The sequence below is a fragment of the Talaromyces amestolkiae genome, assembly GCF_001896365.1.
Source record: "Talaromyces amestolkiae strain CIB chromosome Unknown scaffold31.1, whole genome shotgun sequence".
Classification (NCBI taxonomy): domain Eukaryota; kingdom Fungi; phylum Ascomycota; class Eurotiomycetes; order Eurotiales; family Trichocomaceae; genus Talaromyces; species Talaromyces amestolkiae.
The window spans coordinates 87,957-105,230 of record NW_024468067.1 but is presented as its reverse complement, the minus strand read 5'-3'; the positions used below and the strand labels follow the sequence as shown (position 1 = coordinate 105,230).

The 17,274-nt window shown below is 44.6% G+C and overlaps 4 protein-coding genes across 4 annotated transcripts; 2 read left to right on the top strand and 2 right to left on the bottom strand.

Annotated features, from left to right (window-relative positions):
• Window positions 1-4,901: 4,901 nt before the first annotated feature.
• BHQ10_010257 (uncharacterized protein) lies at window positions 4,902-5,640 on the top strand (the record flags this gene model as incomplete). Its single annotated transcript, XM_040872867.1, has 2 exons — window positions 4,902-4,931; window positions 4,987-5,640. The coding sequence occupies 2 exons, from the start codon at window positions 4,902-4,904 to the stop codon at window positions 5,638-5,640; spliced, it is 684 nt and encodes a 227-aa protein (XP_040738759.1).
• A 1,632-nt stretch (window positions 5,641-7,272) lies between these two features.
• Window positions 7,273-8,580, bottom strand: BHQ10_010256 (uncharacterized protein; the record flags this gene model as incomplete). Its single annotated transcript, XM_040872866.1, has 1 exon — window positions 7,273-8,580. The coding sequence occupies one exon, from the start codon at window positions 8,578-8,580 to the stop codon at window positions 7,273-7,275; it is 1,308 nt and encodes a 435-aa protein (XP_040738758.1).
• Window positions 8,581-9,755: 1,175 nt separating this feature from the next.
• On the top strand, window positions 9,756-12,629 carry BHQ10_010255 (uncharacterized protein; the record flags this gene model as incomplete). The annotated part of the gene is made up of 5 exons (XM_040872865.1): window positions 9,756-10,794; window positions 10,848-11,943; window positions 12,145-12,167; window positions 12,315-12,455; window positions 12,535-12,629. The coding sequence occupies 5 exons, from the start codon at window positions 9,756-9,758 to the stop codon at window positions 12,627-12,629; spliced, it is 2,394 nt and encodes a 797-aa protein (XP_040738757.1).
• A 2,784-nt stretch (window positions 12,630-15,413) lies between these two features.
• On the bottom strand, window positions 15,414-17,140 carry BHQ10_010254 (uncharacterized protein; the record flags this gene model as incomplete). The annotated part of the gene is made up of 3 exons (XM_040872864.1): window positions 15,414-16,377; window positions 16,440-16,739; window positions 16,797-17,140. 3 exons carry the CDS (start codon window positions 17,138-17,140, stop codon window positions 15,414-15,416), a joined length of 1,608 nt encoding a protein of 535 aa, XP_040738756.1.
• Between the last annotated feature and the right edge of the window lie 134 nt (window positions 17,141-17,274).

Genomic DNA, 17,274 nt, shown 5'->3' with positions numbered 1-17,274 from the left:
CACCACTCGTTGCTGATGACTAACTTTAAAATACTTCACAGTCTCTGCCCTGTTCGCACCAAGACCACCTGATATCAGTTTCCCATCAATCGATTTTCTTTTTCCACACCCGATCCATAGAAGACTGATAAATCCAATTTTTGCTCTGACATCATGTAGTCATTCTTGAGGGAGGATATTAAAATCATCTAAGAAAAGACATCCCACATCTTCTTTTGATCGTACCAGCCGACTACCTCGACACTTTTCTCCCCTTGAACTTTTATCATCCAGCAGTAATCCATGGAGAAATCAGCTCCGTTCTTCGCCCGAACGTTTTCTGACCGGAAATGCACAGTAGCCCAGAGCCCATCTACCAATATTCTCTGTAGGATTGGTTTAATAGGCACGGCTAGCTTTTCATGCAGGGGCTCAAGAACTTGTCTCAAGTAAGCCTCTTTTCCTTCGTATCGTCCGGACAGAGGAGAGTCGCCAGTTGCGGTCCAAACGAGGTCATCACTAAGATAGTCGCGAAACGTGGTAAAATCAAAGTCCGTGGATTCAAATATGTTCTGTAGAAATGTTCGGGTTTTTTCAGAATCCATGTTGAGTTTGTATAGAAAAGTTATCTCAGGTACGTCTCTGACTTTGTTTCAGAAAACATCCACAGCCAACGTCTGTATACAACATCCTTTGTTCGAGATGTTTATTTTTAAGTACTTTTATATTTTTGAAGTGTTGCAGTGTACTATAACAGGGTATATCCTAATCAGGCAGTAATGCCAAGCACTCACCAGCCCACCTGAAGACAAAGCTAATGACGCATCTTCCTCGTCAGTTCCGCTGATGGGTTGCTTTCCCATCCTTCATTAGGCGCCGCAATGTTTCTACTCGCTTCAAGTACTCCGTGGCCCTTTGTCGGACGATTGGCAATTGTGAAGTATCGGTAAAGAAGATGGAACACCATGCATGTTCGATTGTGGCGTTGCCATTGCCCTATCTCGAGTTAGTATGCTTGTTCAGTCCAATTAGGCGAAGGTTGCTACAAACATCGACACTGTAAAATTCTACACGTGGCCTTCTTCGTGTCCTACGACGCAACGGCTGAAGTTCTCACTATTTGAGGCCCAGCGGAGTGAGGTATTAGAGCGTTTTCGACCACCAGGTCTGAAACGTCTACAAGGCGCTCCATCATTCTCACTGGAATCGATCTAACATGTATCTTCCAAATGAAAAAGCCATGTCTAATTTTCCGCCTCTATATACCTCTGCTCTCTGAACAAAAAATCTCCGATTTACCAAATTCTGTTATCACCATCCAGTCATTCATTGTTCTTGCCAGCTTTGTTACTATCGGTCGCTATTTATTCCAATTTCAGAGGAGTTGCAGGACGAGCGTTTGTGCTTCAACTGCAAGCAACAGGGTCATCTTAACCGTGACTGTATTTTGCCCAAGAATCGGTTGTAGCTGTCAGGAGCGTTGGGGAGTTAAAGGCTCCCGTCGACCAGGAAAAAGATGGGGCGTAGGGAAAGACTCCTTCTTAGATTAGAATGGTGTTGATCATTGGGCGATGACAAGGATATTTTTACCAAACCAATTCGACTGGCAAACAAATTCACTATCAACCGCATCTAGAACATTACTCGACACCGGAGCAAATGTATTAGCCGTTATCGACGTTCACCTAGCTAGATTATTGACGAAGCACCTCCAGATATCACTGGTCGCGCTAGGCACAAATAGAAGACTTGGAGGTTTTTGATCAAGCACAGTATTTCAACCTATAAGACTTCATCAAGGTAGCTAAATGTGATCCTAATATGCTGTGTAAGGTTATGTTAGAATGCCGGGCCTATAAATAAAGTAGCTTCTAGTATTCTGTTAATAAGCCGAAAAAGTTATGCGCGTGACAGCCGAAGATTGTAAGTAGGATTTATTTTTCTCTTATCAATAGGAGTATTGAACCATAATGAGTCTTAGTGTCACTGGCTGACTATTTTATACATCTTGCCGAATTTGATTATTGTTATGATCTATAAGTAATAAAGGACTAAAGATCCCAGATGATAAGAAGTATAGGGTGATTAAAATCCTTGCTATAAATTATAGAAGAGCTCAGCCAAAAGAAATCTTTCACCACTCTTTGAAAGTGGAATTATCAGAGTCATGGGCGTAACTATAAGCGACCAGTTGACACCATATTTAAGACTAAATGGACAGCTGCCAACAAGTTTACATTCTGCTTATATTTATCACATTTTTGAGAAGTTCACTAGTTACTTTGTTTGATCTTCATTTTGACAATATTTATCGTCATTCCTGGTCACTTACATTGAGATTCCTCAAAAACCTCGGAATCTCTTAGCTAAAAATCGTTGTTAACCTTGTCTGCGTTTGGGCGAAAAAGTCTCTCTTTTCAAACTGCGAACTAAGTCGCTGCCCATGTATAAACTCGATATAGAAAAATTTGTTCAAAACATGCACAACATCGGTCCAGCAGGAGAAGTTTAAAGAAATCGCTGGTTCCATCAGCAGTTTGAACAAGCTTTCTTGCTGAATACGGCATGGTGTAACGCATACCCCAACACAGGCCATCCAAAGGTATAACTCTCTATATGTAGGGTTGCATATCAATTCTTTTATCTTTGAGAGGCTTTTTATTAAGAAAGAGGCCAGTTTTATGCCCCTATGGCATGATGCTGGTTTCACAATGGTGAAATTGAGGCATAAGATAGTGACCAGACAGCTTTCCTGAATGTTTTGTGACAATCGTTCTCGCGTTGAAGATGAAGTTTTGAAAAATGAGGCTATTTCTGTTAGTATTTCGTGGTCCATGGCATTGATATTATATGTGACCCATTCGACATATTCCGGATTTGACACATATCCATCTGTTCCCATCAAGTACTCGAGATACGTGATTGTATGATCCAGTCGAGATATTATACCTTGCAGAAAAGGTAGACCCTTAGCCAAATCCAATCCGTTTTCAGAGAATCCCCTTGCTCTTGTGCTATTCGTAGTTTGATCACATGTCGACGCTAATGTAGAATCCATCAAGTCACAGCTGCGATGCTGGAAGCTCGCGGGGAAAAGTGGCATTTCGAGAAACATGGCTGCCGTATTGACGTCGACAATAAACAATAGGTGTTTCTGATAATCCTCAATGTTAGGCCACTCTCCTCCCGCTTGACGAATGATATTAGCGATCGCTGCCAGATGTATTTTTGCGGCGGCGAAATCGTTACAAAACAGACCTGCCAGAGCTAGTTTGCAAATAGCCCAAATTAAAGCTGACTTATTTTCAAAGCTCATTTTGCCGTAGTTGCACACGTCGTGGCGTATTGCTTTCAAGCTCACAACACTGTAGTAAGCATGACGATTGATGGGAAGACCCAGTCGGAAGGGATCAAACCCCATTTCACGTTTATACATTTGCAGATGTGAAGATGCCACAGCAAGGGTAGTAAAAAAGTTGGATCGGTCTCGTAATGAGTACGAAGTCTCGTGCTCAGCATATGGTGGAGAAAAGAGGCTGGAGAAGCGACGGAACTTCATCGGATATCGCCACATTACTAGCATATGGAAGTAATAATTGAGCAAGTTTGCTGCCCAAGGCTCTACGCCGTAGTCTGGGGCCGGTAAAACTTGAAGGCTCAATCCGCAGTATTCTGGGCGATAGTGAATGGTAGCCCTGTTATCTGTAGCTTCATCCACATTTAAATGATTATCATGGGGTGATCTTCCGGTGATATAGGCAGAAGACTCTTGGTCGTTTTGGCCGTTGTTTTTAACTCGCCAACTACTCATGTAAGGTCCTAATTTTGTAGAATATCTTTTAAGAGTGGAGCTTGTTTCATTCTTCAGCGGTGTTTCGTCCCTTCGGCGTTTGGCCTTTGTCGCTCTAGTAGCGAGAAACCGACGAGACGACTTATCCAATGGACGACTTGATCCTGCATTGGAAGCAACAAAATGGAATACGTCGCCTACATTGGGTAGAGATTGAGGCATGGCGGTTTGCTCTCGTCCCAGCCACTTGTCAAATTTGCCTCGGCGTAATTATCTGATGTACAAGTCTGAGATATTCGCTGGAGAAGCCGAATTGTGACTAGATTTATAATGATATAAGAAGTGAAGGAAGCTAATTTGTCTCAAAGTTCAGACCAAAACGAAATGGGAAGGCGGTCTGGGGACTGTCTTACCTTTTTACAATGATTCATGAGACATCCGTGCCAACCCGCCCTGGTGTTAGGTAGTGCTCACAGGTCAAAATGTAGTATTTTACAAGATAATATTTTTATCCGTTCATCTCAATAATGAAAAACATCACAAAGGTTATACACTGATGTCACGGCACTGAACTAGCCGTATCGCAATGTTTCCGTTAATCTTTGTTTTTCATAGCTATTCGCGCGGTTTGCAAGGTCTTGGTCGACACATATGTAGGTGCTGGAACTTTACGCAGAATCAAGATTGAGGTCATTAACATCCTAGTCTCATAACCACGGAACAATTCAACTTGTATGGCATAGGCATTCTAGTCAATTTAAAGCACATCTCAGCCGATGAACATGGACTAGAAAGGTACATTCGAAGTGAAGATCAACATGAGTTGGCGATGTTTGGCTTTTGGGGGCTCTTTGCGACGGGGCGGAGTGCCTAAGGATGTGGCTTGGCTATACGGCTTGTCATTGGTCATATATATCCACTTTGGAAGGCTCTAGCCAATGATATGACTGCCGGCGGCACGTTGAGCCTAATTGGGTTAAGGCCCACGTCATACGTAGATTGCTGTAAAATGTACAGTGAGGTTCATGTATATAAGAGCTGATATTCCACAACATTTTGGCGTTCAACAGAACACATCAATTGCATGATAGAAAATTACAAATACTACTACACGCTCGACAATCCTTGCAAAATGACCTTCGTATCGTCTAAGAAGCTCGAGGTAGGTCTTCGCTTGGTGTGCTGGATATCCTACCACGATTCTAACAAGAGAACAGCACGAGCAACAAATATACGAACAAAACACAGAGCAATATCAACCTCCTCCTCCAGCATACTCTGCGGAACAGCAACAAGAGCTAAAAAATGATGCGACCTCAAAATACCCCCCACAAGCGCATCACATGCAATCCCCAACCCTAACTCTCCAAACCGAAAACACCAAAATGCTCGGCACAGCCCTGCGTATCTACGACCTCACAAACCCATCGCAAGACATCTTCAACGTCACAGTCGGCTGGAATATGAACTTGACCTTCCTCCGACCCGACACAAAACAAGAATTTGCATCCGTCAAATTTCACAAACTGTCCATGAAAATGGACGTTTCATTGCCGGATACGCCCATGTTTACGATTGTATTCAAGAAGAAACTCAACTATGAACTATCTTACTCGTCACCAGCCTTACAAGGGCAATTAATGACATGGAAGACGAGCTGGAAATGGAAGACGATGGATTTTGAGTTCCGTGACCCGGCCGGTGTGATGGTTGCGCGAATCAAGGCGAGTAATTTCAAGTGGAAGAGAATGAGTCAGATCGAATTTTTTGGAGATGCATGCAACAATAAAAGGCTGGTAGAGGAGGTTGTGATTACCGGGGCGGCGGTTTTGGAATATGTTCTTGTTATGAATGCTGCTGTGATATATTAGTTTTTGCTTTGGGTTAGGGATGGCGATGGGCTGTTTGTGCTTTTTAATATACCTATGTAAGATCAATGAGAAATTTCTATTTATGACGATATTTTGGATAGATTTCACGATACACTCTTCGCGGCACGTTCGATATAATCCGTAGCAATGTCCGGCTTGATCGGAAAGCTGCCATGACCAGCACAGACCTCGTCAACATTCTTCATCACATTCTCAACCACTCTGATGCACACTCTTTGAAACGCCTCAGGCAATGTCCTATCCTCTTTGGAAATGATATATCACGCCGGAATCAATTAATATGCCACAGGACCCTTCAATGGCATTGTATGTCACCGATTTCATCCCAAAAAATATAATGTTTCCGGGTAGGATAGAAAGACTTATACCGTTGAATGAGCGCTCAGTTTCGCCTGTAGAGCGGCCTGCTCGTCCGCGGCAAGCCCACGATGACCACTCTACCGGTGAGCTTCACCACACCATCGTCCTTTTCAAATGAGCAATCATTCTTTCCATCTGGGTGATGACCTTTGACACACACAGAAGCCCTAACGGGAAGATAAGTCGGTCACCCCAACTCTTGGAGATAGTTTGTCATCTGTCCCAACTGACTATCCCCGACTTTTGAAATATTGCAAGACGATTACACCGTCTTCACTACCGCCGTGGCTTGAGCACCTCTTCCATCGCGGCTCAGACCCCGGAGAGCTTCAGTGGTAGGAATGGCGCCGTAAGAGTGCATTAATACGGTACAATCCGACCCTGTAACTCTATTGTCCCCATCGCACTCACCGCTGCTACCGTCGTCTAGAATATGCAATGCGGTAGCCTGGGGAACATCAATATCCTGCTGCAGACTACTCGCAGAGAGTTTACTTCTGCGTTTGGATATTTTAGGTCGTTGTTCATGGAAGTGAAGCCGGCTGCCCTGAGAGGAGGGAGAAGTACGTCGAACCATTCTGGGCCGTGGAATGCGCCGTGCCAAAAAAGATGGTTGATTTGGTTGATGTTGCTATTATCGATAAGAGATTTGCGCGCGCGATAGCTAGCTCCGAGGTTGAGAAGTCAACCTTGGAAATTCTCGCGATTGATCGTCTTCAAGCGTATATATAACCTTTACAATCGCGAGTCTCGGATATCTGGCACAATAAACGGGTCAGCCGGCACGTTTTTATATTATAGCAAACTATTCCGAAATTCTCAAATCAATTACCGATGCACCTGGATATCTAGTTTACCTACCTAGGCAGTCTCCGCCCCTGTCTTACATACACGTTTACGCCAATCTCCTGATGCTTAAACAGCCTAATTCTAAATAATATAAATGACAAATCATCTAGCTTCAGCTGGGCTACGTATGATGTATAGACTAATGCAGCTTTTCTCGCCGAGTTGCGTCATTGTAAGATATTTGAACAAGAGTAGCATAGATATAGCATTCTACGCAGAAGTTATGGATTAAATGGCCTCTAGGGCTGGTTATCATGTGACTGCTGTCCAGGAACGCATTGATTTGATTCTATCTATGTTCCGTTTATTCCAACGTCATGATGCCGAAGTTGATCATAGTATTTGAGAATGAGGTGTACCATAACCATGATTATTTAAATCCGCGAACGATAGGAATTATCACTAAAATAGAACCAGATCAACCCCAGATCGACTCAAATAAACATCCCACCTCAACTCCGTCCCAGACTCCCAGAATCGATTCAGCGCCTCTCTTCCTCTCGTGAAGTTTCCCATTCCTAAAGACTGCATAATAGACATTCTCTCATCAATAACCGCTCTTTCAGGCGTACTATCCGTCTCGCATCCGGCGCTGAACAAGGGCCATATAAGTAGCACATTTGCCGGTGAAAAGGGTCGCACATTCTTCACAACGTGGAGGATATTGGTAACGTCGTTGCGGACTTTGGGGTGGCTTTTGGGTAGGAGTTGGACGCGACGATGGAGGTGCAACAGAGCGGTATAGACGAAGGCTGGATGGGTGTCACGCAATTCTTCGACGAGTTGGCGTTGATGATCGGTCCAGATTCCGGTTGAGATTTTGGGGAGGGGGAGGGATTGAAGTCGAGTTTCGAGGATTTGGACTCTGGATGTCATGCTGTCTTCTGTATTGATCTCGCTCATACAAGTCCCGTCTGACGACAGGCTTTCGTATTGAGCTCGCGCCAGAGCTCCGATTTCCGAAAATATAGGTACTAGATTCAACGAATAGCCGCAAATATCGTCCACCTCATCTTCCGACGGACTGAAGATCTTATGGCTCGTCCAATAGTTGGCTGCTTCACCACCTTCACCTTCTTCCTGCTCATACTGCTCCCCCCGATTAAATAACGACAAACTGGCCGCGACGTCCAGCGCCGCGAACCACTTAATCAGATAGACATTGAGTAAATCTCCCTTCAAACTCTTCTCGCCCGCTGGCAATGACCGTATGAATGACAAGAGCATCTGCCGTATCGCTTTCATGTGCATCCTGAATACATCCAAATTGCCATTACACACATCATTCGTACACAACGCTATAGCCGTCATCAAAGTGCTCGCTTTGACCGTCCTGTTAGCATCGTCATGTGCCAAAGCTGCCCTAAGGCCGAAAATGGCTTGATTAGTGAACATGAGCGTAGTCTTCTCGGACTCGGATGCGGAAGATGTCATACGACGCGCATGATGGCTCCCGAAAGACGCGAGAAGAGCGTAGAGTAGCGGCGGGGKTCCCMTAGCCGAGAGCATCAATCGGTCGATAAACGACTGAGATGCTAATGGAAATACGGTTGTGGCGGTTTTGGCGACTAGGTGGTGCATTTCTACCCGCGAGTGGGCGTTTGCTAGATAGGGAGATGGCACGGTGAATTTCTCTGGGCAATTAATCTCCAGCTGGCTTGAAATTAATGCACGTTGAGGCTGTGGCGAGGGTTGTGTCAAGACAGTCATAGTCCTGGATGGCCAGCTGATTGGACTGACATGCTTGATAACATTCCTCGGAGTAGTGCTTCCTCCTCGGCATGGCTCCGATTGTTGGCCATGCATATAGATAAACTTTGGTTCATATTTGCATTCGTTCGGAAAGCGAGTACATCTTGTACAGACCGGGACACGTAGATCGCACTGCCATCGCTATCAGTGCCATCGCATTGAGATGGATCTAAGAGATGTTTCTTCATACCTTGACCTTTTTTCGTTTGCATTCTGTACAGCCGTTCTTACGTCGTCTAGCGGGGGCGCTCGTTTTAAGTGTAGCTTCCATTGTGAGTATAGTATTGTCCTTTTCCAAATCAAAATGGTGGAGGAATAAACTTGGAGTTAAAGTAAAGATGGAGGAATTATTTCTTATCGCTTCCCGTGGGTCAGCATGTGGAAACCTTAAATAAGGAACCCACATCCGGTGCTAGTTCCGATAACCCTATCTAGGTAGCGCTACTATCAGATCAACTTGAACGAAAAGTCACAATGTCAGGAAATTCTAACACGAACTTTACAGTCGTCAATACCCTTGCTTGAGAAATACTCAAATATCGCGATCAACAAAGCTCATATCGAGCTGGACTAACTATGCGACCCAGCCTCACGAACAGTGAACCCCCCGAAAAAAGCAAAAATTGATAGGTTCCCATCGAACAAGGCTGCGAATTCCAACATCCCAAGGCGGACTTACACGTAATAAAAAAATAAGTTAAAGATACTGGCCAATCAAATGATAGAGTTTGACAGGGATGCAATAAGCACCAAATCACTAAACCTCCAAGTTGTGCGTAGCCTTGCCGCTCTCTTGTTTGAGGCTTGAAAAAGGTTGAGCGGCCAACAAAAAAAATTTTTGTTTAGTTTTCTTTATTTTTCCACCAAATTGACAGCGTGACAACCACCTGGAGGCTTGATAGCCGATTTATTTTCTTGCTTGTCTTCGGGCTTCTGCTCAACTCGAAGACCTATTTCCCATCCGTGCTAGATCCGAGGCTTAGAAGGGGGTTCAGAGGTAAGCAAGATTTCTCTTACTACCACACCCTGCACCAACTTATCTTGATATGAAATAGGAGACTTGACACCCGATCACCTACCGTCACGCCTTTTCTTCCTACTTGGTTTCCTCCAGACTCGTTCTGCTGCTTAAAATGTTTCCGAGCAGTCGGGACGAATTCACCATTGCCATAATATGTGCTCTGGTAGAGGAGGCCAATGCCGTTGAAGCTATATTCGATAAAACTTACGATCGATTCGGAGAGATCTACGGCAAAACTGCGGGCGATCGAAATGCATACTTGACTGGACGGATCGGCAAACATAATGTCGTTGTGTGCTACATGCCCGGTATGGGCAAAGGTAGCGCTGCAATGGTATCGTCAGATCTGCGATTCAGCTACACCAGGATTGAACTGGCTCTTGTTGTTGGGATATGTGGGGGAGTTCCCAAGATACCGAATGGTCAGAACATCTTCCTCGGCGACATAATCATTAGCGATTCCGTGATAGAGTACGACCTTGGTAAACAATACCCGGACGGTTTTCGACGGAAAAGTGATTTGAAGGATACCCTGGGTAGACCATCTCACGCGCTTAGAGCAATGCTCGTTGGTCTTAGCGGTGATCAAACTCGCATAGAGTTCCAAAGTAAGATGGCCATGCACGCCCAAAAACTCCAACAAGTAGGATCCAAGTGGCACCGTCCTACTTCCGACGACATCCTATTCGAGCCTTCTTACACACACAAACATCACGAAACTTCGGGAGCGGATAACTGCTTATGCTTGTCTGACGGCATCTCCGACACGATCTGCGAAGGTGCCATGATGGCTGATTGTATTGCTCTTGGTTGCGAGGAAAGTAAAATCTGTCGTCGTCGTCCGCGGACAGATATGGACAAAGTAGTCGTTCATATCGGACGCATTGCGTCTGCAGACACAGTCATGAAGTCGGGAACACACCGCGACAAGCTCGCTGTTGCAGAGGGAATTATTGCGCTTGAGATGGAAGGTGCGGGGGTCTGGGATAATTTTCCCTGTATCATCATCAAGGGCGTGTGTGATTACGCAGACAGCCACAAGGACAGCAAATGGCAGTTATTTGCGGCTGCAAATGGGGCCGCTGCTGCGAAAACATTCCTAGAATACGTGAACATCGATACCAGAATAGTGAGCCCGGTGGTTAATATAGGTTGGTACTAATCAAATAAGATTCAAATAACACCTACTAAGTCTTAATGATAGATAAACAGACTCAGTGGACAGTCCCTTTTCGGAGAAACCCCAAGTTCGTGGGTCGTCGTGATCAGCTTGAGCAGCTCAGAGCTCTGATGTCCGACCCGAATGGTCCAAGAGAACTGGCAATCACTGGACTTGGTGGAGTCGGAAAGACTGCGGTTGCTATCGAACTTGCTTACCAGCTACGGGATGCAGACCCTGATTGCTCAATCTATTGGATTCCGTGCACATCACAGACAAGCGTGGAGCAGGCATACTCTGATATCGCGCGACGACTGAGATTACCAAGTCAGACTGATGTAAAGACCGCGGTCAAGGAGTATCTAAGCCAAACGATTTCCGGAAAATGGATACTCATATTCGATAATGCCGATAGCGAACATATGTGGATGAAGGATGATAATGCGCTACAAGCTTTTGTGCCCGACAAAGAATGCGGTCGTACTTTGTTTACGTCTCGCAATGGTCAGCTTGCGATTGACTTAGCGGATTCCAATATCGTAGAAGTCGTGGAATTCGATCTCGAAATTGCAACGGAATTTCTGCAAAGGTCACTGTTGCAGCAGAACCTCCTTAATGATCACAACACCGTCTTGAGCTTGCTTTCTAAGTTGACTTTTCTTCCCCTAGCGATCACACAGGCAGTCGCTTTTATCAATAAAAATCAAATTGGTCTATCCACTTACATCGAGATCCTCGAAAAACAGGAAATGGAGATGATTGACCTTCTGAGCGAAAATTTCCAGGATAAGTGGCGATACAAGGACGTTCAGAATCCTGTGGCGTCTACTTGGTGGATCTCATTTCAGCAAATTCAGCAATCAAATCCTTTGGCCGGTGAATACCTATCATTCATGTCTTGCATTGACCCTCGCGACATCCCGCAGTACATACTCCCTCCGGCTGCGTCCGAAAATGAGAAGATCAAAGCAATCGGTCTTCTCAAATCCTATGCATTCGTGACTGACTCCGAACTTGCTGAAGGCAAGCTACTGAATCTTCACCGCCTTGTTTATATCGCAACCCGAAACTTTATGAGGAAATCACTCACGCTTGAAAACCAGATACTCAGAACTTTTGCCCAGTTAGAGTCAACGATACTGTATGAAGACCATAGAATTTCTCATCAACAATTCCAACGGTGTGAATTGTCCTCTGTTACAATGTATCAGAAAGCAATGTCACTGAGAGGCGTTTACAATCATGTCATGACACTACTGAGAGAGGAATGTATTCGAAGAGAACAGATCAAACACTACGAATTTCTGGGGCTGGTCGTTGATTGCTTAATTTGCGATATCAGGCTTACAGAGGCAGAGGATTTATGTATGCAATTCATCCGAGTTTCGAGCACGCAGGAAAGGTTTGACCACGTCACTTTTTATATACTAGAATCTCTAACAAAGATTTTCTATGTTTGTCAACAAGAAGAAAAGATGAAAGACGTACTCAGTCCATACATGGATGGATTAGTGACCACTTTGGCACAGTATCGCGCCACCATCGAATCTTGGATATCATCATCCGCCGAATCTGAAGATGATGAAATGGTCGAAGAATCCAGTTCTGCGATTACAGAGACCCCGGAACCTGACATTGTTGATATTTTGAATTGTCAGCGCATCATAGCAATACTATTCAGAAACATAGGTGGGCTCACGGCGTCCGAAGCTCTCTTTGAATTGACTATCAGCGAAAGTCAAATTATACTGGGGCCAGATCATCCCAATACCTTACTCTGCCAAAGGTGTCTCGCAACACAGTGCCACAAATTACGGCAAAACATGAAAGCAGAGAGGATCTATTTACAGTTGATTAATGCAACCAAATCTGCGACCCTTCCAGATTGGACAGAAATTTTGAAATATCATGCCGGTCTTGCAGAGGTGTACCAACACGAATTACGATATGCAGATGCTGAACAGAGTTATTTGGAGGCGATACCATTGAGTGAAGAGATATATGGCCCTAACAGTCCGCCAACATTGGATTTTCAATTTTCTCTTGCAACGATATACCAGAGTCAAAGACGATACCAAGAAGCCGAAAAAATAATGTTAAATGTCATTCGAACAAAGCAACAATTTGTGCATGGAGCAGGAAGTCCTTGGGCTGTATCGATCCACATGGGACGTCTTGTCCAACTATACAATGATTGGGGAGATTTTGACAAAGTAGAGCAAGCATTGACGCAATTCGCAGAGTACTACAATGTTTTTGAGGAATACTCGTCTGGTAGGTTTGGCGCCGAATATATGAGTCATTTTCGGGAAACTGTGGCGAAGATGAAAGCCTCTGTGAAGAGGCCACCGTTAATTGATACTTCACAGATCAATCGGTGACAGAACTATACATACATCACGCGTATAAGTCGTTTGATGGTGCTTTCCTCTCTAAAGGCTCAATTCCAATCCACCCATCAACATGAACCGTTTACTTTTAAACCAATGGATTTTCAGTCCAATACGGACTACTCTTGGCTCATGATTCTTCTAGAAATTTCGCCTGCAAGTCTACAAAAGAGAGTTGTGGGATAGTATGAAGAGCAAGTAAAGAAATAACATGATATACATGGGGCAACTAGGCTCCTCAGAGTAATATTGATTTCATGTATCATAAACCGCACTTACCAATTACTGTACCTACAAAATGTGAAGAGCACTTTCAATTAACAAGCTTCCTTTCCACTTTCCACATGCATGAATAGTAAATAACAAATCTAGAAACGGGAACTGTATCTAAGTACCGTTTGATACGGTCGTATGAAAGTTCTATGTGTAAAGCTATAATTCCTCTTGGCTTTGACCAAAGGAAAAAATTGGACTAAACTCATAAACTAAACTCATACAAGTCTTCCCTCAAGTAGTGTTGGTCACTACTATCCGCCAATACAAATTCTCCTCCTTCAGACCATTTCGTACAGCATTCTGCAACCACCAGACACCCTCATCATTTCTAAAAATTGTACAACCGACAGCGGGTCAGATCTCAGTCCCGACTTTGCTATTTGCCAATCCTTCGCCTTCCCATCTGTTAAAAAGCTCGGCCGCACAATAATATAGTGCTCAGTCTCTATTTTTGCTCCATAAAGCGCGATTACTTGAAGATCAAATTCTCCATAGCTTTCTTGTCGATATGCGGAACCTTCAACATCCATTTGTACATCGGTATCATCAGAATAGGCAAATCTCGTTTTTCGCTGATACCCGTTGTGCTGAGAACTGCAAGAAATGATTTGCGATTATGTTCAGGACCACTTTCTTCGTTTCCCGGGCCCATTGTTCTTGCGTAACGGAAACAACTAGGATGACATCCTGGCACACAGTCGATTTGTCGAAAGTCGATTTGAGAGGATTTTCGAAACTCATCTTCCCGCGGGTTCCGAAGATGATTATATCTACCGAGTTACTAGCGTATAGTGAGCCTTTGTGAACAAGCTCTTTTTCGTAAAACCTGCCTTTTGTGACGGTGAGGATATTTGCGATTGCTGAGTCGTAGATGCCGCGGTTGGTGAGAAGATTTTTCAACTTCTCTGGATTATGGATCATTGAGATGAACTTTTAGTGGTTACTGATGACTTGATTGAGAATCACGACTTACCTATGGCAGCGGTATCCATTTTGGAGCGCCAAGGTTAAGCAGGCTAGGATAGAACCGCCTATTGAGCTGAAGAATGCGATGGCAGGAAGATTTTTGTACGTTATGAACCTGTTGCCTCCTGTAACCGGGTATCTCCCGAACGTCCCTTTGTCGATTTCAAAATAACTGTATGTTGATATTTGATTACAATGTTTATTTGCAAGAATTCTTGCGGTGGACATTCCTTTACATATCTGAGAATACACGTAGACCAGCGCACCAGGTTCATCCTTCGGCCGTGGCGCTTGTCCGTTGACTCGAACGAATCTGTATCATCCTAAAAGAATCTCTGGAAAAATGAAATTGAGACCCAAAGATTGGTTGGAGAGGTAACTTTTGGGGCTCTAACCTCTCTACGTGCTCGCTGCAGGGGGCACGGGTTGATTACATTTAGGGCTTAGCGAGACCCGTACTAAACAGCAAAATATCATTTTAGACTACCATGGGGGCTGTAAGGTTTTAATCTGCATTGCTTCTGTTCAGTCGCAAGCTGGTTATTTTCTAAAGTCATCTCATTGATAAGGACAGTGCTTAAATATTTCGGCAATTAGACATTATGATCTTCAAACCAGCAAGTGGCATTTTTCGAGTTCATCCTGTGAAATTCTCGATGGGCATTGTGATTGTATACCTTGCTGGCATGTATCCTGGAAGTTTGATGGTAGAGGGAGCTTTATTCGCAAAGTATTTACGTCACCCTGCATGTCGGTCAATGCGGAAATTATGTGCGAGTACTCAATCGGACGATTATGGACGGATTGCTCTAGTGAACATATTACAGTGCAGGGAACTAAAGATATCACGACGTTATGTGCGCTTATAACCGTGTCTGATCTTCCTGCGCTTCTTGTTTCTTGTGGAAGAATGTAAGATTTCTCTCATGCGTATAGATATATACGTCACTACTGTACAAGGGACTCGATGACCTGGAATTTACTCCCATAGCAGAGTGACAAATTGCCACCATTTGCGCTTACCATCAACTGTTCTCGGCACTTCTTCAAGAATACCCTCAACATCATCAACACTGAGGTCGACCGAGGCAGGGTCATACAACCAAGGATCACTCCTGTTGTAAATCCTGTGGCCAACGTAGAATGCCAAAAACAATGGAATCCCGACATAGGCAGTGAAAAATGACGACGTGCTCCAATTCTCGGGGAAGAATACATCAAAACCATTAAGGAGGGCAAGGAACGGGAAGAAGACAATTCCAAAGTACGATCCCCAAGGTTGAAGCTTGGACGAATATGGCAAATTGGTAATGTTCTGGGCCTTGCAAGCTTTGCGGAAGCGTAGGTGCACAATACAGCAGCAGGTCCAGGAAATGAATGCAGATTCGTTTGTGAAGTTGATGAACCAATTGAACACGACTGCACTGCTGCTGCTCAAGTTGAGGTATGCGAGGGGGCAGAAGAGTGCGATTGCCATCACGCACCGATATGGAACGCCGCCTTTTGTACATGCTAAGAACCATGAGGGTGCGTTGCCAGCTAGGGCTTGAGAGTACAATGAGCGAGTTGCCATGTAGAAGAAGGAGTTCCCGGAAGACCAGGCCGAGATCAAAATACCGGCATTGATGACACTGTCGAGGACTGGAATGCCGGCGTTTTTGATGGCTACAACGAAGGGAGAAGCGCCGGCTCCTTTGCCGCCGCTAGTCAAAGCTGGGTCATTAGAAGGACAAATGACACCAATAGCTAGCACGGAAGAGATGTAGAAAAACAAGATACGGTAAATGTAACGACGTGCAGCCTTGGGGAGTGTTTGGCGGGGTGCGGCCATTTCACCGGTTGTCAGGATCAGGAACTCGGGAGCGAAGGTAAATGGAAGCGCGGCTAGAACAAGGGTTGCCAGCAGTGAGATGAGTCGGCCAGTATTGCCATCTAGTATGTACCTGTACAATAGTATGTTAGCTTTATGAAGTGGTATACCGGAGATAAGTACATCACCACTCACTCATTCGCGGCTCCTGGGTGATGCCAGTATCGGAAGCCAAGTCTATCATGATCTGGACCACCACCAAAAAATAGGACCACTGACACAACCAAGAGTCCAGCCATCATGATAACCTTGAGCGACGCAAACCAGAACTCGGACTCGCCATAGAATCGAACGGGTAAGGAGTTCAATGCGACCACAACAACAATCATGACGGTAATCCAGACGCCGATATTGATTGTACTATGCCAATAGCTGATGACCAAAGAAGCCGCAGTGACCTCATACGGAGCCAGGATACCGAGGCAGTAGACATAACTATAATAAAGTCAATATATCAACAACACATAAGTAAACAGCAAACTAAACCCTTACAGCCATCCAGTCGCGAATCCAAAAGAAGGCGAAACAACACGATTGGCATAATAACTTACAGAGCTACCAGACACGGGCATCCAAGTAGCAATTTCCGTAAGAGCAGTGACGACAGTATACACAACAACGGACATAAAGAGAAATGTCCCTAAAAGAAAGGCAGGACCGCCTTTGGCTAAGGTCTGGCCAGTGCTGACGAAAAGTGCTGTACCAATAGTCCCACCAAGAGCGAGCATCTGGGCGTGTCGCGACTTGAGGCCACGCTTGGTGGTCTCGCCAGGCTTGACGTCAGCTCTAGCTGGCTCGACATCTGATGAGATGTTTATTTCTTTCTCTGTACCCATCGTTGTCGTACAAAAGTGATATCTCGTCAAATGTAATTGTAGACAACATTAGAACTTTAAGTGCACAACGGGATGTCAAATGGTAGGTATATAACATCACTCGCCTCAAGTTCCAAACGCGCTTGTCGTGTCCG